The following is a 25610-nucleotide window of genomic DNA, read 5'->3' on the forward strand; positions in this document are numbered from 1 at the left end:
ATATCGGGGGTAAAAGCATCCTGCAGAAACTTTCATGCTATTTTAGCATCATGGATTTATTAGATTGATAATAATGAGCTTGTAACAAGATCTAAATGCCAGGTGTGATAACAAAGTTCAGTGACTCCGCCCACCTATTTATAAATCTAAAAATGGCTGATTTGAAGCTTTGATTACCTCATGAAGGTCATCTCCTCCTGCACCGGAAGCTGGCAGAGCTGCAAGATCACAGAGGAGGTTCTCGGAGTGATGAGACAGCCCGATGGTTTGTAATGGAGCCGATCATCAGCATTGTATCATCAGTGAGTGCAGCACTGGAAAATAATTGTTTTGTGCTAATTTGTGTAGTTTTAATAAGCTAACGTGCTAAATTATGATGGCAAACGTGATAAACAAAGCTAATCGGACACTTTATTAGGTACACCCTGCTAGTGCCGTGTTGTGCTCTTGTCCTCGGAGCTGTTTTTATTCACAGCAGAGATTCAACAGTGTGCTGGAAACATGCCTCATAGACTTGTTTCCATGATGACATGATGGCATCAGTCAGCTGCTGCAGATATGTCAGTTTGCACATCCATTATGAGAATCTCCTCTTTCTCCACATCCCAAGGATGCTCAGTTGAATTGACGGTGGAGGCCTTTTGGGTACCGTGATCTCGGTGTTATGTTTGAAAATAGCAGTCTGAGATGGTTTGGGGTTTGTAACACAGCGCGCTATCCTGCTGGAAAGATCCATCAGAGGATGTGTGCACCATGGGCATAAAGGGAATACTCAGGTAGGCTGTGGCGTTTAAATGATGCTCAGGTGTAACAAAAGATCCAAACTGTACTAAGAAATGATTCCCCACACCATCAGCAGCCGGAACCCAGGGGCGTAATTTCCAGGGGGGTTAGGGGGGTTATGACCCCCCCAATAATCAGACCCAACCAATATAATGCCCCCAATAAAATTATGAATTATCTTGCATAAATAGGCTTTTGATTTTCTTTACTCATTTCAGTTAATACCAGCAAAATAGTTGCATGTTTAATCATCTGGGAATTTACCCAGATTTATTTATTTAGACAGATCTTGACCACCTCCCCAATGTTCAAAACAAAGTTACGCCGATACCAGAACCACTGATATGAAGAGGGATGGATCAGTGCTTTCATCATGTTTATGTCAAATTCTGACCCTACCAATTTTAGCTTCAGCTTTATTTGTCATATGAAAGTTTGCAAAGAGTCAACATTTACAATGAAATGTGTTTAACCAAGTGCGGCATCATGAGAAATCTCCCAGTTAAGCAGTTCTCAGATTACTATCTGAATATTGCAACCAATTGAGACTTTATCAGATCAGTCTTCTTCTGTCCACTTATGGTGAATCTGCATGAATTGTAGCCTCAGTTTCCTGTTCCTAGCCGACATCCGGAGCACCCAGTACAATGAATCTGAATGCAAAACATGTTGAACCTTGAAGCAGAACAGAGATGCTCTTCTGCATACCTCGGTTGTAGTCGCCAACCTTTAATTCTTCATGACCGCTGGTATCAACAAGGCATTTTTCATCCAGGTAACTGTCGCTTAATGGTTATTTCATCTTTTTCACACCATTCTGTTGTGTGAGGTTGTGATATAAAAATACCCATGCTGGTTGTAGTAGGCCACTATGGCCATCACCATGTTATTGTGTCAGAGCCTGAGGGAACTTATTTAGACTAGCTGGAAAACTACATCTGAAAATTTCATTGGTGGAATATAGAGACTATTTATAATGATAAGGAAGCACAATACTGGGAAATGTGACTGTTTGGGGGCGAAGATGAAATTTCAGTACTGTACACGTTTTCTTGCATTGTCAGAAATATGTGGCTGAGAGAAGGGCAACTGATTCAAAACTTCAGTAAGTAACGAGTATGGAAGTTAAACTGGATGTTACTGATCTACTAGAAAAGGAATTGAAGCAAAAGCTACCAGGCCAGATTTCATTTTCTAAGTTAGGTTAGTTTGACAGGATTATAGTTGTGTTTTTTGTTTGTTTGTGTGTTTGTTTTTTTACATTGTGGCTAAAGAGCTTAATGGTTTACATCTTTGACTTCATGTGTACACCCTGGTTACACTCAAGTGGACACATAAATTCCTTGAGGGCTGTTTGTGTGAGGGAAGGCATGGTGGGGAAAAAAATGCCGAATTAACTATGTGATGACGCCTCGTGAATGAGTGAGCTGCTTAAAGTAGCTTTCTGGTTCACACTCCATACCAGTTGGTGGCGATAATGTACCATGGGGCATATGTGGGGTGGCCGTAGCTCAGGTAGTGGAGCAGGCCATCATCTAATTGGAAGTTTAATGGTTAGACCCCTCCAGTTTGTATGCCAAATGTCCTTGTGCAGGATACTAACCCCAAGTTGCTCTCTGATGCATAAGTATGAATGAGTGTGTGCATGTTATACAGAAAGAGAATAGAAAAAAAAAGTGTGAATGAGACTGAGTTGTGAATGAGCTGCATAAAGTGCTTTGAGTGCTGAGTAGAAAAGCACTATATAAGAACCATTTACACCTAAAGTAAGGGCATAGTTTGGGCAGCTGTGGGCCCAGAGTATGCCCATAATGGGCTCTGCTTACTGTAGGTTTTCAGTTTTGGAGCTAGTCTGTAGTCGTTTTCATTATTCAGCCTTCTTTGTATGGTCAGCAAATTATGTCCAGACAGCACAAAACTGTGTTAACTCTCTCTCGGCCACACCACAATACAGAGAAGAAACGGTAAACCACTCTCACTGAGAAATAAACTGCTGATGTAAAAACAATGCATGTGAAGATTTGAGACTATAAAACGCCACGGTTTAAAACCCCCCAAAAACATTCAAAGTAGGTATCACGCTCGTGCTAAACGGTTTTGCAGTTTAAGTGTCAAAGCTCTTTTGTAGCACTTCTGCGTTTTTCTTTTGTCAGAGTTGCAACGTTGAGAATCTGAGTCAATGTACTTTCCATCCTTTCAACAGCTTTCATTTAAAGTAACTCACAGGTACAGCATTACAACGTGATATAAAGTCTGCTGCAGAAGTGGCAGCATGAGGTGACATTAGGACATCAAACATGAAGAGTAGTCTCTAACTGCAGCTCTTTGTTAGACTCTGTAACTAAACATAAAAGCTGACATTTCCTCTGTGGTCTGTACAACCAACTCTGAGCAGAGCTGCATTTTTGTGTGTGTGTGTGTGTGTGTGTGTGTGTGTGTGTGTGTGTATGTTTATGTCCCTTTGTCTTCCCTGCAGCCTGTATAATGAGTGTATCTGATGATGTATGGCCACAATAATTACCCCAATGAATTTACAGCACGGTGGTTGCACCAGACACCAACCAAGTCATAAATGAAAGTAATGACGTGAGACTGGCTTCATACTGTGGTGTGAAAAAACAAAAGGAGTATTTGTATTATATGCAACAGGCACCCTCCGTGTTTACAGTCTGGTGTTGTTTAAAACTATTCTTCTAAAAAACAATAATGGTTACAAGACACCACGACTATAAACTTTTCTCAGCGTCTTTGCGGCAGTGCATTACTTCACCAGTAACCCTGTACTTTCCTGCATCATACCATGAGCTGCTTGTGGGGAAGTATGAAGCCACAATGCTTCGGTCAGCTGCTCACACACGAGTAACACAATAAGCCAAAAATCAATTGAAAGTGTTGTGAAAGTCCGGCATGTATTTCAGAAAGTATTTAACGTCAAACACAAGCTTGTTGGAGCTGGAGAGCAGGAATGCTACAGTTTGGTTAGTGCAGATCATTCATGTCTATGTTTCACTGAGGTTTGAGTGTTTTTACATTTTTGATTTTGCAACTTGTCACATGTTCAGATCCAAGTCAGGAGCTTATCTTTTTTTTTAATTATCATATGTGTGAAGCTTATAATCCATCCTAAGCTTTCTGCCCCAGAACACAGGTTTTTTGTTTGTTTGTTTTTTTGCTATAACTTTCTGTTAGCAGCTTTTTTTCCCTGAGGCTCTCTACCTGATATCGTTATCGTGCCTGTGGGTCAGTCTCACTCTTCGGGAATCTGTTAAGCCTGGAGATTATTGGAAAACACTGCATCTCTCTTACCCTGAGAGTTGTTGTCCCTCTGGCACAGGACTATCCAAACTCTGTGTTTATCTTTTTCCTCTCTCTCCCTGTGCTCTGTTTCTGTTGGTTTTTTTGTAAAAGTCTTTCTTTCTCAGCTCTTTTTTTGATTTTAGTGGAGGAGGTAAAGTTGTGTGGCTCAGATCTTTGATGTGCTTGACCATCATAACGCTTCCCCTGTAAGAGCAAGCGTTATGCTGACAAATCACAAGGTGAAGCCCTGTGCTGCTTTTGAACTCTTTTCTATTACCATGTGTTTCTTCAAATCATCACTCATAACAGGTGGTTCATAACAGGTAAACAATAATCAATACTGTGCAAAAGTCTTAAGCAACCCCTCATTTCCTTATATTTTGTTTAGAAAATGGGGAAAAAGTCAAGTATTTTATTAAGCATAAGTGGTCGTCAAGGCTTCTTGAAACACATTCAAAGCTCTTCTTTGGATATTTGCTGCCTTTTGTTCTGTTCTCTATCAAGATGAAACACTGTTTCAATAATGTTCATGTCCTGGGGAGGCCAATCCATGACTGAAAGTATTCCAGTGTGCGTTTTTTCTATTGAGGTCTGCTTTTAGTGTGTGTGTGTGTGTGTGTGTGTGTGTGTGTGTGTGTGTGTGTGTGTGTGTGTGTGTGTGTGTGTGTGTGTGTGTGTGTGTGGTGTGTGTGTGTGTGTGTGTGTGTGTGTGTGTGTGTGTGTGTGTGTGTGTGTACACCTAGCCACTTACTGATGTAGCTGTTTGCCAGGCCATGCATCCTGAAAAGGAAATTTTGCAGATCTTTATTGTCCACATGACCTGTTCGTATAGGGCGTGCTGCTAGCACCACACCTTGTATTTTCTGTGGTGTAGTGGTTTTTCATCTAGATGGGGAATGGGCTCCTCTCCGGCAACAAAGATGTTCCCAGCATGCATTATGCCTTTCCTTCTTGATAGGCTTCTTGACTTTCCTGCCTTGACTGTCATGCTCGCACAAGCAAGAAGCTCATGCAGAAGTCATGCATGGCGCCCTCTGAAGGATGCTTGCCACATCATCCATATAGCTCCATAGTGGTGGAACCCTCCGCCTGATGGTAACTCGATGCCTCTATCTGCCTGGCCCACTGAGAATTACCTCAAAGGCTACTATGAATAGGATGGGGAAGATGGTGCATCTCATAACTGTTCCACATTCTAGTTCTTGACATCCAGTCATGAAGCCCTCCAGAGTTGAGCACATGTGCAGGTTACTGAAGTATTTGGTGATTATATGTTGCACACAACACAGGACATGTACGATCCCCAGTGCAAAGTCTAACGGTCTGTGTGACACTGAGCCACACGCATTGGTGGTGAGATCTAACCACGCCAGATGCAAGTCGCTCTTCTCTCTCGACATGCTGGATCTGGTTCCAAATCAGGAGTGCTTAGTGGACATAGCAAAGCCTGGGATTCCCACATTCTGGCAGCTTGTATCGACATATCCATTCACCATTATAAAGTCATTCTCCTTGTCAGGATAGAGAAAAAAAACTTCCTCTCTACGTTCAGCAAGGCAATGCTTCTGAACTGACTGATGGTCTGAAGGCTCTGTTCTTGCGAATGAACACGCCGACAATTTATCACCCTTCTGATGGGACCGGTTGTTTCCTCCAAGCTGTTTTCATCCGCTTCGACAGTGCCCTGAGCACCTGCAGGCAGTTCTTAAAGAATTTGTGGGGAACCCCGTTCATCTTTACTATTTGTTGTAAATTCAGCTAAAGAAATGGGAACCGAGTGATGTGTTTCTTGTCAGGGTGCTAGTTATAAATTGCTTAACCCTTTCATGCATGAATTAACAACCGCAATCAGGAGTTTTTCTTAAGTATTTTTATCATCTTTAGGCATGAAAAAAAAGATTTTTGAACTTCATTTTTTTAAACATGTACTTTTTAAAGAGTTTTTTACATGTCCACTTAGGCGGATGGAGTGACACATCAGTGTCCAGTGTTGTGGTTTATGTGCAAGTATATCATCAACACCGACACAAATACAAGAATACAGCCTTTAAATAGCTGTCCACTGTAGTGACCACTATGCGGAAAAGGGTTATGTTTAAACTTGTTTCTTTGCTAAGATGTCTCTTATCTGTAGACACATCGATTCACCACTTGAGTCACGTTTCTTTTAAATACCTGTATGATGAGTAGGTCGGTATAAAGCAGCCTAACAAAAAATAACAGGACTGTACTGAAAATAAGTGAAAGAGCAACCGATGTCCAAAATAAAACTTTTAAAGACCTTTAGAAAGGCTGGAGAAATTATGCTTAAGACCAAAATATAGGAAAATCTGACTCTTTGGAAGCATAATATAAAGAAATAATGAGTGCCCTTTTCGTAGCGCTAGACCTACTGGTACTGATTATCTTAGTAACAATTTCGTTATGACCTGTAAAAAGTCTTTCAATTCACTTTTTCAGTAGTGGGCCTTGCTTATTTTAAACCAGTAAGGCCCTCTAGGGTAAAAAAGTGGTGCCCTGAACACAAGACATAAAATGCCATGTCTGTCTGACCTGGAACAGAGACTCATCTTCTATTGCACTTCTTATTTTATGTGTATTTGAAAACTAAAAACATGGGGATACTACTACTACTCCTTTAATATAACGTCTTAACTATTAAAGTAGTAGTTAGTGGGATAATTCTGTTTTGTAACGTGTTATTAGAATAGTAACTAATAATTCAAGCAATAAAATAAAAGCAGAGAAGTGAAAAGCACTTCTGATGTTTATTTAGATGTACAGAAGTATCTGTAAACCATACTGAGCAACATGCCGTGCTGTTGCTCTGCTGCAATGAGCCACAGATAAGCAGTGGTCCCAATATAACATGCAGATAAGACACAGCTCAGTGTGAGCTCAGTGGTCTCTCTCAGGCTGCATTCAGCCTCTACACGACTGTTTGGTTTTTGCATTTAATTAGATTTTTAAAAAAAAAACACATATAATTATATAAGTGCTTTAGTGATGATATTATTTAGAAATAATTCAAGCTTAATGATCATTGCACCTCTCAAGGTCCCCAGAAATTGAAAGCAAAATGACAGTAACCGCACTCAAAGACACATGAGGAAGTGCCGCTTCACACAAACCTCTGTTGCTCACAGGGAAGTGAAACTCCTCGATGGTCACATTGAAATGAATACACTTGGTCATTAGCAGCTGCTACGGATTGCTGCTCTGCTCCTGCCTCTCTCACGAGAATGCAAATGTGCTGTAGGATTTACTGCTAACAACAAGTCATTGCCCGGAGGACAGCATAATTATCCAGAGATGGGGTTTGGAGAGGACCTGAGGTGTCCACAGGCACATGCAGCAGTGCTGCGACTGCTGGACTCAGAGCTTCTCTTGATGGAAGTCATGAAGAAGTGGATGGGGCAGCGAGCGAAGAGCGAACGGGAATTTTCAGTGCAGCTGCACCACATGACTGGCCTGGCTGAGAAGCTGGACCGACCTCAGGCTAACACAGGACTGGACTACATCAGTCAGCTCAATAAGGTGAGGCCTTGCATATCGCACTGCGTCTGAAGCTTTAGATTTAGCTCATCACCTGTCGTTCAGGTAGGAGAATGCCACTGCGCAACAGACTCATTCATTCAGTGCATTTAAAATTAATCTTCTAATTTGATGCACATTTAGATTTTTTAAAAAAAGGGGGGTTTGCTACACTAATGCAACATCAAGGGTTCGATGAGCAAATTAAAAGAGAAAAACAGTAATATAAGCTGAGGAAATAAAATACAGAAGTTAGCACATGTGTCTAAAACTGTTTTGAGTAGATCTAGAATACCTCAAGTAACCTCACATGACATACTCTAAAATTAACTCCAGCAACTGCTGAGAAACCCATTAGTGTTTAAAATAAGTAAAAAGTATATCTGAATGGCTTAGCAACATCTCAACTAAATCTACAAAAGCTTGCTTAGTTTCCTTAAAATATTGAAAGCTGACCTACACTTTTTCAAATTAAATGTGTTCTCAAATCAAATCGAGTAAACACGTCTTTGATTGGCTCATCTGCACACACTGTGAAAACATTTAAAGAACCTACAACCGTGAAATGCAGTGTGCTGCTGATGCCTTTAAACTAGTTTTATTTCTGCACATCAAAGTGTTTTAAATAATAATTTGGTGACTTTATCCATCAATAACCATTGCTTATTTGTACTGAATATATTTTATAGCCTTTATTTTGGTAGAACAGTGTGGAGAAGACAGGAGAGCTAGGAGAAAGACCGGGGGAAGACTTACAGTAAACAGCCTCAGGATGGATTCAAACCCAAGTCTCTGTAGTACAAAATACCCAGTGAGCTGTATCTGTGTCCAACGTGACTTCATAAATTTTTATGCAAATCTGATATCAGTTCCAACTAAGGAACAAACAAGCAAGTCTGGCTCCAAAAGCTGGTTACAACATGTCAAGTAGTCACAGGTTGTTTAGGGAGTTTATTGGTTTTCTCTTTGTCCCCACGATGTGTCCCGCTGACTTCTTCCTCTGCCTGTCAGTCCTGGGGAGTGCTGGTCTCACAGACCGAGTCTCTCAGTCAGCTGATGAAAAAGCGCTCCGAAGATCTGCTGGACGGTCCAATCAGCAAACTCACGCTGCTCATCAGAGACAAACAGCAGCTCCGCAAAACCTACGCAGAGCAGTGGAACCTGCTGAGGCAGGAGCTCAACAAGGTGTGTAATTGACACGTGCGCACACACACACACGTTTCCATTACTTCAAAAGACATCACACTGGCCTATATTCAGCTTTTGAAGACTTGCTTTAACCCGAACAATGACTTGTTTGGACTTAAGCAATAAACTACACACACATACCACAAGCTAAAATATCCAGCTACTTTACCATTGTACAAACGTTCAGTCCTTTCATGAGGCACATTAAACTACTTTTGTACAGTCACACCTCTAATTATGGGGGGAAAAGCAAGGTGGTTTATTTTCTTTGTTAATTTTCACAGCTGTTGCTCTCTAAATGTCCTTTTGGTTTACGGTTTTGCACACTTTTATCCCCACAAGTTGAATAAAAAAATAATAATAATAAAGGCGGAACTATATGAATGTTTATTATCAGTGGAAAATGATCTTGGTGCAGATAAGTGCCTACGCTTACCTGTTCTACAGCTTTTTGGTCTCTAAAATTAAATATCACTTTGTGTACGTGCTTTTTTAAAAAAAAATATTTTGTCTAGTATGCAAAGATATATCTTCAGCTGGTACAAATTTGTTTTGCAGCCGCTCACGGCCGTTTGAAACAGCACGGCGTACGGCAGGGTCTTCCAGAATTTGCTGAGATAATTGCTGCCTGCTTCTTTTTGTTACTGTGCTCATATCTAAATTGAAAGCAAACACACTAAATTACTTTTTACGAGAACAAAAAAGCAATTAGAGCGCTAGAATGTTTACATATCCCACATTTCACGACTCACGCGAAACCAGACGTTGCTAGTTGGGAATGTTTATCTCGTTTTTCCTGAAATGTCAACTTGACTTGCAGATGAGTGCTGTGATGGCAGCTTATAAATAGACAGCAGTCAAATGATATGAAATTCAATAGACTGGAAAGAGTGTCTGTAAATGCATTTTGATGCCATCTCATACTGGTAGCTGCCTCACACTGGTTTTTATTACCCAATTACATCAGGCAAATGATGTGTTCATTTTTAGTGATCCACAGTGCAGTTTGAACGCCTGTCTGGTAGTTTTAGTTTAATTTTCCTGCTTTGCTGTGCAGAAAAAGCCCCGTCAGCCTTTGAACCGTTTGCATCACCGTGCAGTTACACTAGAAACAACACTGAAACAACGGCGACAGGGAATTTGATTGTATCTGTGATGTTTGTTTGTGTTGGTTTTATTTTGTTTTGTCACCAGCCACACATCAAAGGTCAGATCGTTTCCTTGTGCTTTTTCTCATGTTTTATGTTACTTGGCAGTAAAACCTAACACGACAGCAGTCCACTTCCTGTGCTAAATAGTACTGACAGCTTTTCAACCTTAAAGAAACTCGACTTGACACCCATCACACCCACGGCACTTAAGTTATATGTTTGTGAAAGATATTTACAAGTCTCTTTTTTGTTTGTTTGTTTTTTTTGTTCTTTAAACCGCTTAAAAATTCTTAGTTTTGTGTCAGTAACGTTACCGAGGCACATCGGTAAATGTAGGCGAGCGCTTAGTTTCAAGTAAAGCAACAGAAAACTTTAAAAGCAAACTGTTTTAGCTGGTTTTCCTCTGACAAACAGTTGATTGTAGATTAGTCTTTATAACACCTCCAACCATGAATCATTCAGTGAAAATTGATTTTTAGACCTGCTGCCGTTAAATCTGTGCAATGTACAAGTTCTTTCCATAACTACAGTGACAACACACAGCTTTGTTGGCAGTTACAGGTCCTGACAGGTGAAAAATTCATTTCCTGCTTCGGTGTATTTTAGATGCTATCATCACGATAAAGCTGACAATAAAGTGGGGCCATTTCTCTCTGCTACGGTACTCCTGCCTACTGTTCGACAGGTTAGAGCAGCGAGCTTAATGCCCTCTAATTAGATGAGTCATAGAAAAAAAACAAGATGTTATAAATAAATCATAAATGATGCAGAACTCAGCCAACGGAGAACTAAAACAAGGAAGCTAGTTACTGACATTTTCAGTAACAGTCCTTAAACGGGTTGTCTGTAAGCCTGTGTGCTTATTTTAAATTCTTCCTCCCTGCGCTCCCTTGTTCTTGGTTCAGGATTTGTTGGCTTCTTTCCTGTTGCATCACATTTGGAAGAGCTGCATTTGGGAAATTGTAGAATAGAGTCTGTATCATCAGTGCAACTGAATGGTTGTTTTATTGCAATCCTATTAAAAAATGTCATTTTTTTAGCAAAAATATTTTTGCTCCACAGTGTTCAAAAAGGTCAAAAATGAGCCATGACCTTTCGGTTTTGCTTTTTTTTTTTTTTATTGAGTAAATTGGGTTTTTCTTCTTTCAGGTCAAATAGTTTAGGGCGAACTATACATGAGGCGGTTTTAACTTTTCATTCCCTGTTTTTTAAATGCCAACACAAAGCCTACGTTATTAGCTTTTTAATCACTGTGTTCAAAATGTAAAATGCTGTTTTTATGGATTGCTTCAGGTGACACAGACAGAACTGGAGAGGCTAAAGAGCAGCTACAGGCATGCAGTGAAAGATGCAACTCAGGCAAAGAGGAAGTACCAGGAGACCAGCAAAGGTGGGGATTTCTGGTATCACTTATGTTTCTGAATAGAATCGGTTTCATGTTGATGTCAGAGTCTCAGTTTTTTGTTTTTTTTTCTGTTTTCCTGTGTTTAGTCTAATATGTGTATTTCTATCGTGACCTATATTTTGTGGTCATTTTCTGTACTGTGCTTGTGTGCCTGTGCGTGTCTGCAGAAAAAGACCGAGATAAGGCCAAGGAGCGTTACATAAAGGCTTCACTGAAACTCTACGAGGTCCATAATGAGTATGTCCTCTCTGTGCAAGCTGCTCAAGTTTACCATCAGCACCATTACAGTCAGATCCAGCCGGCCCTGCTCAGCGCCCTGCAGACTCTGCAGCAGGAGATGGTGCTCATACTGTAAGATCACACTCGCTGCGTGGATGTTTGGAAAGAAAAACAGACACATTAAGAATGACAAGAAGCATTTCTGTACAGTGCTCATATTTACTGGTGCGTCCCTGCGAATCATCTCGGTGTCTCGTCGTCACTCAGATACACATTTGATCGTGACATGAATGTTTGCAAATTAATTTCAAATCTTGATAACACTCCGCTGCTGCCATCAACAAGCATATCCCACAATCTACAGCAGCAAAACAAATGTTCTAATTACCATATGTGTAACTACAGTACTGTGCAAATGTTTTGAGTCACCTCTCACTTCTTTCTATTTTGCTTCAGAGGAGCCAGATGTTTTAAATCGGTCTTGAGCAGTAGTTCTCCAGACTTTCTAAAGGTCGCTCAATGTTTTTCTTCAGAAATTGGCTGCTTTTTCACTTCAGTCTAGTTCTTGTGCTTTGTTTGTTTGTTAGGCTACTTAACAGCGACTTTTGCAAGCATTAAAAAACCTAACTCAAGGACAATGTTAAATTCTGGGAATTTAGGCAATTAATTTCAATTTCATAGTTAAATCTATGAAAAATGAAACAGTAAAGCTAATTTTACAGCAGCATTCCCAAAGAGCTGTTAGCAGAAAACTTGGCTCATCTCTGTGCTGTGCCGTGTGTCCTGTACTCACTGTCAGCTGTCCTAGTATGTGCTGAGGTCTGGACCTACAGAAAATGCCCCCCCCCCTGCTTTGTGGCTTTGTGTCTGCAAACCCAGACAGATATTTTTTATCATGGTACATTTTCCTGTGTGTAGCCTTTGTGTGTATAACTGTGGTTTAAAGTAGCTCTCCTGTTTTTGTGGCTTGTAAAGGTGGCACAGTTTTTAAGATTAGTAAATGTATAGAAATGACTCATCAGTAGTATTTAAGTTGTAAATTTAATGGGTACTCCTGTGCATTTAACCCCTTGGTATAGCATTCATGCATGCAAACTGATGGAGTTGGTTGCCCGTCCAGTTTATACGTTGTGGTGCCGACTGGTGTGTCAAGCCAGTGGTGCTGAAGATCTTGTCAAAATTGATGAAATTATTAACGCTGAAAGGCACTGTCAGATTTTCATCCACCATGCATCACCACCTGGAAAGCACCTGATTGGCAGTGGCCTCAATTGATCTCAACCACACTGCAGTGAAAGCATGCCTGGATGGAAGAACACACACACTGGAACTCTGAGTCATGGACCGGCCTCCCCAGAGCCCGGACCGAATCATTACTGGAGCACCATGGGATGGTGACAGAGAACAAAATACTTATTTCCTTTTTTTTCCCAGCAAAATATAAAAAAATGAGAGGTGGTTCAAGAGTTTTGCACAGTACTGCCTGTGTTTTCATTATGAGCAAAAGCCTTTTCTGTGCAAAGACACTTACAAAGACGTGGCAGCTTTGAACACTACAGTAACATTTAGGTTTTGATTTGTATATTAAAGAAAACATGAACGTCTGAGTTTTAAAGCAGAGACAGCAGTTCTGGGAATTTAGACAATTAAAGGGTCTGAAAATGTAAATCATAAAAGTCAAAGAGAGAAACAAGCAGTCAAACCAGTAAAATGGATTGGCTGACTTTGGGGGCTCTGGGCAGGAAATGTTTGGCAGAGCTGACAGATTCAGTCTCTGTCTAACGGCAGAGACTGAAAAATGGGCACTGCTCTCACTTTTATTATATTCTAAACGGGGAATAACAACATAAATATGACAGAGAAAGCGATGTGATGGGATACTTAACCGCAGACAAATCTCTCAAAGGACATTTTCACACCACTAATATGAGGCAACTTGCATCCAGCCAAACTGGAAATTGTGTTATGCTTTGGCAAATTAAAAGATGCAATGTGATATATTTGTGCTTCGCATTGTGTCATTTTGTTTTCATCCTTCCAGAAAGGAGATCCTGCAGGAGTATTTTGACATCTGCACTCTCCTCCATCATGAAGTGGTGCGGCTCCACAGAGAGATGGCATCAGCTCTAACAGCCATCGATCCTCACAGAGAGTATGAGAGCTTCATCCATCAGAACAGGTACGCAGAGGCGGACCGTTTCCCCTCAGCAACATGGCAATCACGGAAGCTAACCCTTCAGAGAAATGATACCATGGACTGTGTGTTTGAAGGTCTGTGGGGGAGATTCCTGCCTGTGCCGATTTTGACAACAGCCTTCTGGAGGACACAGAGCAGCTAAGCACTAAGGAGATTGAACTGAATGACCTCACCCTCGAGACGATCCAGCACAAGTGAGAACAACAGTGCAATCGCATTCAGATTTCGTTTGTTAATCTTGCAACAGCTTCCTCCACACGGTTAACTCGTGTTCCTTTAACTTCCCGTTAACCTTCCCTTTAACAGTTTTATATCAAGTGCTTCCTCTTCACCTGGGATTTTTGTCTTCTTCTCACAGACTGACTACGATAGAGGAGGAGCTCCTGGACCTGGCTCGGTCTCTGGGCTCTCAGCAGACTTCAGTTGAGCAGCTGGAGCTGGAGTTAGGGGAAGAGCAGGAAGGTGTCAAAAAGGGCCAGAGGTGAGCAGACCACACCAGGCTGATGCTGAGCTGTCAGACATTATAGAGCGGGGTTCACAATAAAAAACACACTGTCCTGTGGTAGCTGTGAAGACAAATTGCTAAAGTTTGCCTCAGCAGGCAGTCCTTCCCATCGGGGGCGTTCAGTGTGCTGTTGGCTGTGCAACGGCTAATAACCAGTGTGGTCTCAGCGGGCGATAAGTGCCTTATGAATTATAATACAGCAATATGTTGAGAGTTATGGAGCCCAAACCCTCTCATTTGTCTTGGTTGATGAGGGTGTCTAAAGGTGTTAGAGCTATACAGACCCGGGGGAGTGATCGAGTCACTAACGGGCTCTTGAAGGACAAGTGGAAACAATGTGTTTATATGCAACAGAGTCTGTGGTTATCAAAGGCAGCTGGGAGCACATATGGTGCAGGTGGTGAGGTGAGGTGACGCTGACCTTTGCTTTGCATGCTGAGGAAACATTTTGCAAATCAACAGTGAAAAGCTGAATTAAGGTGACCTAACGTGACCTCAGATGCCAGCCTGAGTAGTTCAGAGGGTCGGATCTCCAACATTCGGAGATCTTTGCAAATGTTTTCTTGAGTGAAACTTTCTTTGGTTCTAATGAGTGTAAGCACAGCTGATCAATCATCTTCATGTGCGCATTAATCATTTTGTTTATGAACACGCGGTTAGTAAAAATTCCAGTTTAAAACCCAAACATCTGGGCTCGCTTGTTGTTGAATTAAGCCTAACCATAGACCATAAACTTTTTGTCAGTGGAGATCCTAAATGCTTTTTTCTTTTCCGGGATTAGGCTTAATCTACATTTCTGTGATGATGATGAACCTGGGGCAACTTGTTTCTGATGAGCTTCAATGTCCAGCCCGTTCTCTCATTTAATGGCCAATTAAAGGGAACAAAGCACATAGAATTTGATGGTGTCATTAAATGCTGTGTGATGATATAACGGCCTGTTGGGTGTCACAAGTGGGAAAAAAACAAACAAAAAAACAATGTGATCTCCGGGTCAACCAAGCGTGATTAGATTCTCCGCTGCACCTGCGCTCGTATAAACATCCTCTGTGGTAATTAGCCATACACATACTTAATCAATGTCCCATACACAAATAGATGATGAACAGTTTCTTGTCAATTACTCAGCTCTCAGTGCCTCAGAGGAGAAATAATGTAATTCTGATTGTGGTGTTTGCAGTGTGTGCTGCACTTATAGGTACTTAACAGGGAAGACTGAGTACATACGGAGGTTAAGTACAAAACCTATTCTGAAAAAAGTTGAGATGCTGTGTAAAATGTAAATAAAAACAGAATGCGTAACCTGTATTTTAGTCACATTACAACATAGGAAATAATTCAGGTTCTAGAGCAGCCGGTGATCTGGATGATGTTTCAGTGAAGACGCTGCACAGTGTCGTTAAAGAAGGGGGGGATGCTGCAAAGTGGTAAACATGGCCCGGTCCCACATTTTTTGAGATGTGTTGCTGACATCATTGTCTAAGTAATAATATGTTTTCTTACAATGGTACATGTTCTCAGTTTAAACATTTGTTATGTCTTTTATATTCCATTGTGAATATAATGTGGGTCTATGAGATTTCCATCTGGTTTTTATTAAATATTTGCAGAGTATCTCAGCTGTATTTGAAATGGGTTTGTTCAAATACCTCAAAAGATAAAAGTCCTCAGATAATAAGGTGAAACAATTCTGTTTGTTTGTTCACTGTTGGGGTTTTATAAGTCTTACAGGCTCATTATCAGCATGTTAAGCATATGAATCAATATCAAGAACTGCAAACCTGCACAAGCAGGCGTTTTATTGATTTCTAGGCGCTTTTGTTTATTTCTGTCACTTGTGTTGTGATGCTGCACTTTGCTTTGTGCAGGGTCTACCAGTTCAGCAAGAGACATGCGATGGAAGAGTGCCGGCAGCAGGTCGCCCTGACTCAGGGCCAGAGAGCCAAGCTGGAGGTTCAGAGGCTTCTTCTGAAAGAGAAACTGGACCGGCTGGGCTCCAGGGATCCTCCCTCTGCTCTGAATCTGGACACGGATACTGTCTCACTTTCATCCAGCACGAGCAACGTATGTTCTCCCTGACAGCAGCTTTCCCTCCTTTGTCTTTGATTAGCTCCTAATTACTGGTCCTGTCATTGGGCCAGCTGTACAAAATAAGCTGTGTGTTGCATGTGAACTCTGAAAACAACATGCTGAATTATAAAGGATAAAAGCAGTTAGTCTTTCTGTAAGTCACATCAACCAAAACTCTTGTTTTTTATTCCTAAAAAAGACCAGCAAGCCTGAATCCTTAACTTTAACATCTTGGGCTCTAAACAAGCAAGTAAGGGATTAGAAGCAGCAGCACTATCAGAGTTTTCAAGCATCCATCAATCGCATACAATATGAGACATACTTGTTTATTGATTTTTAACCAACGTGCTAGTTATCCTTTAGCCATGGATTGTACTTAACACTCAGAAAGTGTCAATCTAGTATTTTCCTCCTGCTTCTGCATAAAGTTGTTAGCATGGAAAGAAACTCTTCCTCTTATACTGTTTGTTGTTGTTGTTGTTTAAATGAAATCAGTTCATATCGTCTCCTTTATTTACTTCAGTCAAAACAAATCTGCCACTATGATAAATGTGATGAATGTTAACCACTAACCAGACCGATCGTCGCGTATAGAATAAATGAAAGTTCTGATACCATTGCAAGGTTGTTATTTTTAAATACGTTTGAAATCTTATCTCTTTCTTTGATATCGACTGTAGAAAAAAATGATCATTAGTCTTATACCAGACCCTCAGTACATTTACTGTCTGAAGCCTGAGCTTTGACTCACATTAATTACTTATTCATTACAGTTTAGTCATTATCTGAAACATTGTTTGTTCTGAGTGTTCATCACTGTAACAATAAATACAGGACAGGAAATGGCACAAGCACAAATAGGTGCAGTTTATCTCGCTTCAGTCGCTACAAACTTGTGCTGTGCACCCAATCCTTTGTTCCACTCTCTCAGATCAATCATCATAAATAATCTAATAGAGCCGGAGAAGCCTGATGTTGTCTTGCAGTTAGCTCATAGCCTGAAAAGCACATGGAGTAAGGGAGACATGACAATTGTAATGCTGACAGTAAACCTTGATAGGTTTTTTTGTGACATGCGTAACAAGCTCTGGGTCCTTTTTTTTTTCAGGACCACACTCCACCCAGAGTCCTCGTGGAAGGGATCTTGAACAATCTGAGCAACCTGTTTAAGCCCAAATTTGAGGTAAGTTAGTAATTAAATTGCAATTAACGCAAAATAATTACAGTGACCGAGAGAGAAGTTGCATTTGTAGCAACCTTTATGGTACATGCTAGTTTATTTGTAAGGAAGGATGTTCCAGTGGAAGTTTTCTTCCCCCTCATCACTCTTGAACTTCTCTATTTCTACACAGTGCCCCCCCCCCCCCTTTTTTTAACCACAAAACAATTTATCATGTTCTGGAGGAAATGGCAGCATCTCAGAGTACATCCTCTGAGTGGTTGAGCTTGCTCAGGCACACAATCTGTCTTTGGGGTCTCGTGCTCATGACCGCGCTTTGGGACTTTGACCGCCAAGTTTCTTCTTTCAAAATTCTTCTTGACCTCAAACCAAGCTCACTTTTCAGGCAGCCAGTGTACATTTAATCGTTTAATCATTCCTGACAGACAGAAGCACTCAGGGAACCTGTGACACAGCTGCACAGTAACTCTGAGCAGCCTGAAAAAACCCCACCCTTTCTCAGTTTTTATTTTAATGTTAAATCAGCTGGAAACATGTGTGTATGTATATATATATATAAAAAATTGTGTGCATGCTCCAAAAGATCATATCAGGTGAGTAATATTTTAATGCCCATATTGTGCTGTACTGTGAATCTAAACTATTTGCTATTTTTGTATGAACTACTTCTCCTTCTATCTACCAGCCCTGTGGTACCCTGGGGGCACGAAAGCGGTGTGGTTGTACTTTAAAGTTTTACAGACTCTTCTTTGATGTGCCTCCATTTAATCTCTGCAGATTCACCCAAAATCTATCCCTTCCCATTCTTATTGTTTCATTATTCATGTTGGCTTTTAAAGACCCTGCTTTTCTCTTTTCCTGCCTCCAGGTGCCTCCAGTCCTCAGTCTGGTGAAAGAAGTGGATCGTCCTCTGGGGCAGCAGGACTGGTACCACGGTGCCATTCCCAGACTGGAGGTCCAGCAGCTGCTGAAGAACGATGGCGACTTCTTAGTGAGGAAGAGTCAAGAGAAGCAGGGTTATGTGCTTTCTGTGCAATGGGAAAGCTCCTGTAAACATTTTCTCATCCAGAACACAGGAGTAAGTGAATCTAAAGTGTTTTTGAAGACACTGTTTATACATTGCACATTCTTGCATCATTCACTTCCTTATTAATGTTTTTTCTCCACTTTTTGAGTATGCAAAAAAACAGCAATTCTTTCTGTGACTGTTGTAATATGATTCATTTGTGGCCTAAAAAGTAAATGTGAGAAAATAAAACTTGTTATTGTAAACTAAGCTTTTTAAACAATTTTTTTTTTGATAATGAGTCTTTTGTTTTTTAAATTCGGTAATGCCATTAAGTTTGTCTTCAGTTCGCCTCTGTAAACCTCTGCTTCTCCATGTGTGCCAGTAGAATATGTACCGTCTGGATGGAGAAGGCTTTCCCAGCATCCCTCACCTGATCCATCATCTGCTGAACTCTCGACAGCATATTACCAAGAAGTGTGAAGTTGTGCTAAAGAAACCTGTAGTAAAGGTAAAGTGACACACAGACACACACCACCCACATATGTATGTCTTTAGATTAGAACAGCTTGTATCTGCTTACTGCAGACTTATTATAAACTCTGTATGCTATGGCTTCTGTTGCTCTAAGGCTGTGTAGCACAGGACTCCAACACTATTTTACTCCTATTTTTTCACATATGTGCTCATAAACTTGTCCTCTGGTGGCTTTTACCTTAAACACATTAATAGTTTAAAACTATTAAAATCACTGTGTGTTTCTCTTGCTTCATTTTTAACCCTGTTAGGACAAGTGGGTCCTGGAACATGATGATATTATCTTGGGACCTCTCATTGGACGGGTGCGTAAACTTGACTTTTACTAACAGAATTATGCAAGTAAAGTAAAATGTATTCTGAGTTTTATTTGTGGCCAATATTTGGCTTAGCAAAGTCATTTAAGTGTTTAAGTGTATGCAGTTCATTTTAGTACAAGTAAAATATTTAGTTTTAGACTCCTCGACTAAAACGACGATGATGGTGGTGATGATGCTAGCTTCCACATGTGAACATTTTATTAAGTTTGAAATGTGAACCTACAGGAAGGCTGTAAAATATAAAGATGTACACATGTTTGTATAAAAATGGGACTAATTCCATAGCAGCTGGTACAGTATTGTTGCTCTGTAGCTTTGAAAATGAAATCTAAAAGTCTGCACTTAAATTGTGATGCACGTTAGACTGATTGCTTTGGTTCAAATTTTGCTGTGGAGACAAAATCCTGAAATTGTGCTGCCGGTACAGGAACTAACCGTATCTGCTAGATTTAACTTCCCTGACAATTTCAGCTCCGTGTGGTAAATTGGTTGAAACAATGACCAGTTAAATTCAATAGTAGTGTACATGTGGCTTAGTTCATGAAGGAAATTGATAGTACCGCATTTTAAATGGTTTGAGGTTTAGTTAGAAATGCTCTTTGCCCAGTAAGAAGACAGAATTAGATTAGTACTGATCGTGTTGGTGACGGCACTGCACAGGGTAACTTTGGAGAGGTGTACAGCGGCCGTTTACGCACCGATAACACTCCTGTAGCTGTGAAGTCTTGTAAAGAGAACCTGGCCCCAGAGCACAAGAGTAAGTTCCTGATGGAAGCCAGGTCAGTACACATGCGCACACACACACACCCACACACACGTTTCCATTACAGTAAATCACATCACGGTGACCTGTTTTAATTTCCTGAACATTTAAGTCAGAGCTAATTTTTGCCAGAAAAGAGGCAGGCCCAAATCTTACCATGCAAACAAATTTACTGTGTTGTGAACAAGACCCCATGCAGAAATACACCCTTACTGCTGTATGGGGTCAGAATTACAATTGTAAGTAAGCAGCCAGGTTGACAATCAAATCAAGATTTGATTATGTTTGTTCAAGTGGCATCTGAACAAACCACTACACTTCTGAGACCTAAAGTGGCTGCAAAGTGCCACATTTGAAAAAAGCCAATCACAGCATATCAGCACCAACACCTCATACCAACTGTGGGGGGCGGTGGTGGAGGGCATCCACATGGCCTGGGCTACTTGCAGTCTTTTCAAGTGTGAGGCCATCTGTCCAACACAGGCCAAAATTGGGTCGTGCAACAGGTCAGTGATCCCAAACACAGCAGCAAATTTACAACAGAATGGCTGAAAAGAAAAATAATCAATATTTTGCAATGACCCAGTTAAAGTCCAGACCTCAACCACAACGAGATGCTGTGGTGGCACCTTAAGACAGCTGTGCATGAACAAATGCCCACAAACCTCAGTGAACTGACGCAACGGTGCAGAACTGAGTGGCCAAAAGTTCCTCCACAATGATCTGAGAGGCTGATAACATCATCCAGACAGCAATTAGGTCAAGCTTGTAGAAACCACCATGCTGCTAAAGGTGCTTTAGCAAGCTACTGAATCATGGGATGTACTTGGTTTTTCACAGAACTTCAGGGCGTCCTGTGAAAACGTTTTCACAGCTCTGCTATTTTTCTGCTTTATTAAGCTGTGAGGACTACCACAGCCTAATAAAGAACAGTGCAAACATATATAAACCTGCTTACAAATGTCAAAACTCTACAAAAAAAAGGTATATATATATTTTTTTTTTTCTTTTAATTTCTTTAAATTTCTTTAAATGTTCTTTTTTGTTGATAATGTTACAATATTCTGCCCATAAGTTCACAGGCTAAAATAAATTATTGCTAGTTTATTGTAAAGAGAAATTAGTGCTGGTGTATAGATAAGTGGATTCACATTTATCAACTTTTTTGACCATCACGCAGCCGTTTTTGCAGTCTGAGAGAAACTTGGGAGCACTAAAATGTCTTCAGTGTCCTAAAAGACTCAAACTGGTCCTTCAACATAGTGCACGTGTAACCAATATATCAGCTTATCGAAGAATAACAGGTGAAACTGTATCAACAGAGGACAATTTATTCAGGGATTTACAGCAGTTTAGCATCTGTGTCCAATATCTCATACCTTTTAGTGGACTGAAGCGTGTATGTTCTTAACAGCTTCAGAACACCATCATCACCTTTCCCACATCCGCATGCGTTTAGAATTTAAAGGAAACTGCGCTCACTCCAACAACTTCCCATTGAGTGCGTGTGGTGAAATCTAAATTTCTGTCCTCTTTAACTTATGATCAGAATTGAAACGGAAAGAAAAAAAATTCTTGCATCAGTTACAACACTTCCACTTATGCTGTGTTACAACTCATTTCTGCTTAACCCTGGGACACGTGCATATGTCCTTACAGTTACTGCGTCCTGTCTCAGTCCATAAAAAACAAACTATGACGTTCTCAACAAATGTAAGAGAATGTTTCTAAACATTCCTTGAAATAAAATTGTAGAAGCTGGCCGAAGGACTTTAAAAAAAAATATATGTATGCACATAGAGCTCTATATGAAATGTACCTATGAGTAGTTTGATCGAAATACTTAATGGTCCAGCAGAAAATGTAGCAGCTGCTGCTCGCTCTTCTCAGTGGCACCGGTAGGACGGCAGAACGCGGTCCTTCTTGAAGACCCAAAAGGAAAGTCTACTCACTAGCAGGAGGATAAATGATAGTGATTTGAAGGCTAACACGTGTAAAATTGTCACAGCAGGCTCACACAAGCTTGCTCTGCCAAAGCTACAGGCCACGTGAGGTCATAGCCCCTCTCGCCAGAGCTGGCTACCACACTGACTGTCGTGAAACAGCTGTAGATCAACAACATCATAATACTTTATATAAATTTAACGCATAGTGCACAGAACTGAATCTAACTGTACAGTATACATCAGACAAGTAAACTAACAGCGGGTTATACACGCACACACCTGTCTTGTGTGCTGTCCAGGATCCTGAAGCAATACGATCACCCCAACATCGTGAAGCTTATTGGGGTGTGCACGCAGAAACAGCCCATCTACATTATCATGGAGCTCATTCAAGGTAAATGTGATCCTGTTAGACACAGTCTTTATGTCTTTCAACTTGTCAGCTGGATGCCTTCAAAGATTTATTGAACCATTTTCACCACCCACTTTGTTCCTACATCATCGTTCTCGCTCTCCGTATGTGTGTCTTTACACTTTTCAAGGTGGTGATTTTCTCTCCTTTTTGCGCACTGAGGGTCACAGTCTGACACCGAAGATGTTGGTCAAAATGACTGAAAATGTCGCATCTGGCATGGAGTACCTGGAGAGCAAAAAATGCATTCACAGGTTGGTCAGATGATCCTGCCGATTTGATCTAATCTTTTAATCAGCCACGTGCAAATCTGTGACTTCAGCAATAAAGATTCTGCAATGCTCACTATTCATTTCCTTCTCAGTTACAGTCAGCTTAATCTTTCCTCATTGTTAGCATGCCAGAATACATAATGTTTCCCTCTGTGTTCGGTTTGATAATTACTACATATTAAACGTTCATTTGAATACAGTGCAGTGTAGTTTCAGCAACAACTAAAGTGGTGGATCTCCAGGCTTTTACTGTACACTTTACAAAGCATCACTTACCTTCCCCAGCTTTCACTTCACCTAACTGTTAACTGCACTTATCTGTAGCAGTTCCCCATATGTTGAGTAGCAGTAAAATGCTTGCCTTAAGTAAAGCTTCAGCTCAGCATGATATAAAGTGTCACACTGTAATCTCTAGAGAGATGTGCACAGAAAGATATTTAAACAAATACAAGTTTCCAAATAAAAAAAAGAAAATCACTACAATAAAAACAAATACTGTGGCTGAAAAGTACTAAAACAGAAAGGCTTAATAAAGACAGAGGAGAACTACAGACATGGTCCATGGCAGGAAAAATCTGCTTTACATTATTTCTTAAATGCTGTAGTCTTTGATGGCCTAAGGCTCCTATTTAGGACCTTAAAGGAGTGCTAATTCAGAGCCTCCTAAACCCCTTTATACTGGTAATAAGATTTATATATTTATATATTAGATCTAAGGACCTGATGCAATAATATTGAACTGGGTGTGATGAGACCGTTCTGAACATTTTTAACGACTGAGGAGAAAAACCAGCTCACAGCCCTGATTGTAACTACGCATCCTCCAAAGACCGCAGAGCTGTGTAGGAGTTGCTTACAAAGATCAAACGTGGGGTTTTTGTGAGTAGCCTGCAAACAAAGCTTGCATTAAAAGACAAGACCTGAGATGTAAAAATATGTTCTGAAAACTCGACCATTGCTTTTTATTCAACTATACGTATATATGTATATATATTTAAGTAAACGATATACTGCGTTCAGGATTGTTGTAGTATTTTGGGGATATCTACAAATTGAACGTGGCCTCGATGGCTGGCTGTAGGGGCACTAGAGGAGAGGAGGAGGTTGTGACATCCGGCTCATTACAGCAGCACTTGTATGGTTTGCCCAGCGGGGACGGATCAGAGCAGGCTGCTGGTAGCCGCTCAGCCTGTAACGCTGCATGTCAAATGGCACTCGCACGCAACAGCAGAGATATGATAGGAACCTCTCTTTTTAGTGCCATCTGTTATGTTTTTTCATAGAGAGCATGATTTTTTTAATGTTTCATTTGTTTCCACTTTTCCCCAGCCTCCATCCCTCTTACATTTCCTGTCTTGTGCTTTTTAAGGGACCTTGCAGCTAGAAACTGCCTGGTCGCAGAAGGCAACGTGGTGAAGATAAGTGACTTTGGGATGTCCCGTCAGGAAGATGACGGTGTCTACTCTGCAGAAGGCGGTCTCAGACAGATCCCTGTCAAATGGACAGCTCCTGAAGCCCTGAACTATGGTGCATCATTAGCGCCTCTGCCATAATACCCAAACCAGACACATTTCTCCTGTTTCTATTGCCAACAGCCAGTTAAATACTCACAAAGAGCTGCGCCTATGCCTTTGCTTACACTGCCCCCTGCTGTTGTTTTCAGGTCGTTATACCACAGAGAGTGATGTCTGGAGCTTTGGCATCTTACTGTGGGAGACCTTCTCCATGGGAATGACCCCCTACACCAGCATGACCAATCAACAGACACGTGAAGAGGTGGAGAAAGGTGAAGACTTGTTATCTGGCACTTAGCGATAACGTGTCAAAGTGTTTGCGTTCACGTGACAATCAGGAGAATTCCTGCTCTGTCATTGTGATTGATTTTGACACTGATACATTTTCGGAGTCTCACGTGTATCAGAAAGCATGTGTACTGTCATCTGACCATCTCTCTCCCTGTTATGCTTCTCTGTGATGTGCTTCAGGGTACCGTATGCCTGCTCCGCACGGCTGCCCCATTGAAATCTCCAGGATTATGAACAGCTGTTGGCAGTATGATCCCAGAAACAGACCATCTTTTAAGAAACTCCGGATTGATCTCAATGCCATATACAGCAAAATTATATAATACACTCTTGTAAGTTGGACGTGTTTTAGACATTTTTTTTGTTAGGTTGTATTTGTTCTTTCTAAAAATAGGTTGAGATTTAATATGAATACTAAAAGTAAAAATAAAAGGTCTAATTAAAACTTGATAAGTTGTGTAGCATTTCCTTTTAGACTTACTAGTGAAAATGAGCTAGGAAGTGCTGACGTGTGGCCTTGTAGAGCATAAGCTTGCCAGGTGGGGGCAGCACTTTCATTTCTTCTTTTGTTTCAAGAAGAGTGTCAGCAACTCATTTACAACTTATCTCCTTTGAAAGACAGGTAACGAGCTTGCAAACACTTCATTTTCTAAACTTCAGGATCCCAGAGGTTCCAATATAGACAAAAACACAAGTTTAATACCCAGCTGTTACTGTTTTGGCTGGAATAGTCTTGGTTTCCAGCAGTGGACCTAGATTTAACCCCTTCAGCTCTGTACTCTGTGAAATTCTCAGGTGGAAAAAAACAACAGCACAGTTATGTAAGGAAAGTGAATAACATGAATTGTTCTCACTGACATGGTAGTTAAACATTTTCCCAGAGCTTACTGGTGGTTCATTAGGATTCAAAGCTGCATGGTGATTCATGCAGTTAAATTACACCTTTGCCATTTTTTGTGTACTTGATCACAGAATTTACAAATATTTTCAGTTAAAAAAAACAAAACAAAGGTTTAGTAT

At 40.7% G+C, this 25610-nt stretch overlaps 1 protein-coding gene across 6 annotated transcripts; it reads left to right on the forward strand.

The window, feature by feature from the left end:
• Positions 1-155: 155 nt before the first annotated feature.
• Positions 156-25040, forward strand: fes (FES proto-oncogene, tyrosine kinase). 6 transcript variants are annotated; one of them, XM_019359013.2, is made up of 19 exons: positions 156-288; positions 7340-7617; positions 8626-8799; positions 11247-11343; positions 11526-11709; positions 13619-13756; positions 13849-13968; positions 14133-14255; positions 16148-16343; positions 17458-17532; positions 18398-18607; positions 18924-19046; positions 19324-19377; positions 20053-20171; positions 22401-22495; positions 22644-22767; positions 24155-24312; positions 24449-24571; positions 24771-25040. In XM_019359013.2, exons 1-19 carry the CDS (start codon positions 273-275, stop codon positions 24911-24913), a joined length of 2550 nt encoding a protein of 849 aa, XP_019214558.1. In that variant the 5' UTR covers positions 156-272; the 3' UTR covers positions 24914-25040. The 6 variants fall into 6 exon arrangements, with proteins under 6 accessions (XP_019214558.1, XP_003442380.2, XP_019214569.1 ...); XM_003442332.5 differs by having other exon boundaries at positions 174-302; XM_013269750.3 differs by having other exon boundaries at positions 206-302; positions 7227-7617.
• The last annotated feature ends 570 nt before the right edge of the window (positions 25041-25610 follow it).

The sequence above is a fragment of the Oreochromis niloticus genome, linkage group LG1, assembly GCF_001858045.2.
Source record: "Oreochromis niloticus isolate F11D_XX linkage group LG1, O_niloticus_UMD_NMBU, whole genome shotgun sequence".
In the NCBI taxonomy this organism is placed as follows: Eukaryota; Metazoa; Chordata; class Actinopteri; order Cichliformes; family Cichlidae; genus Oreochromis; species Oreochromis niloticus.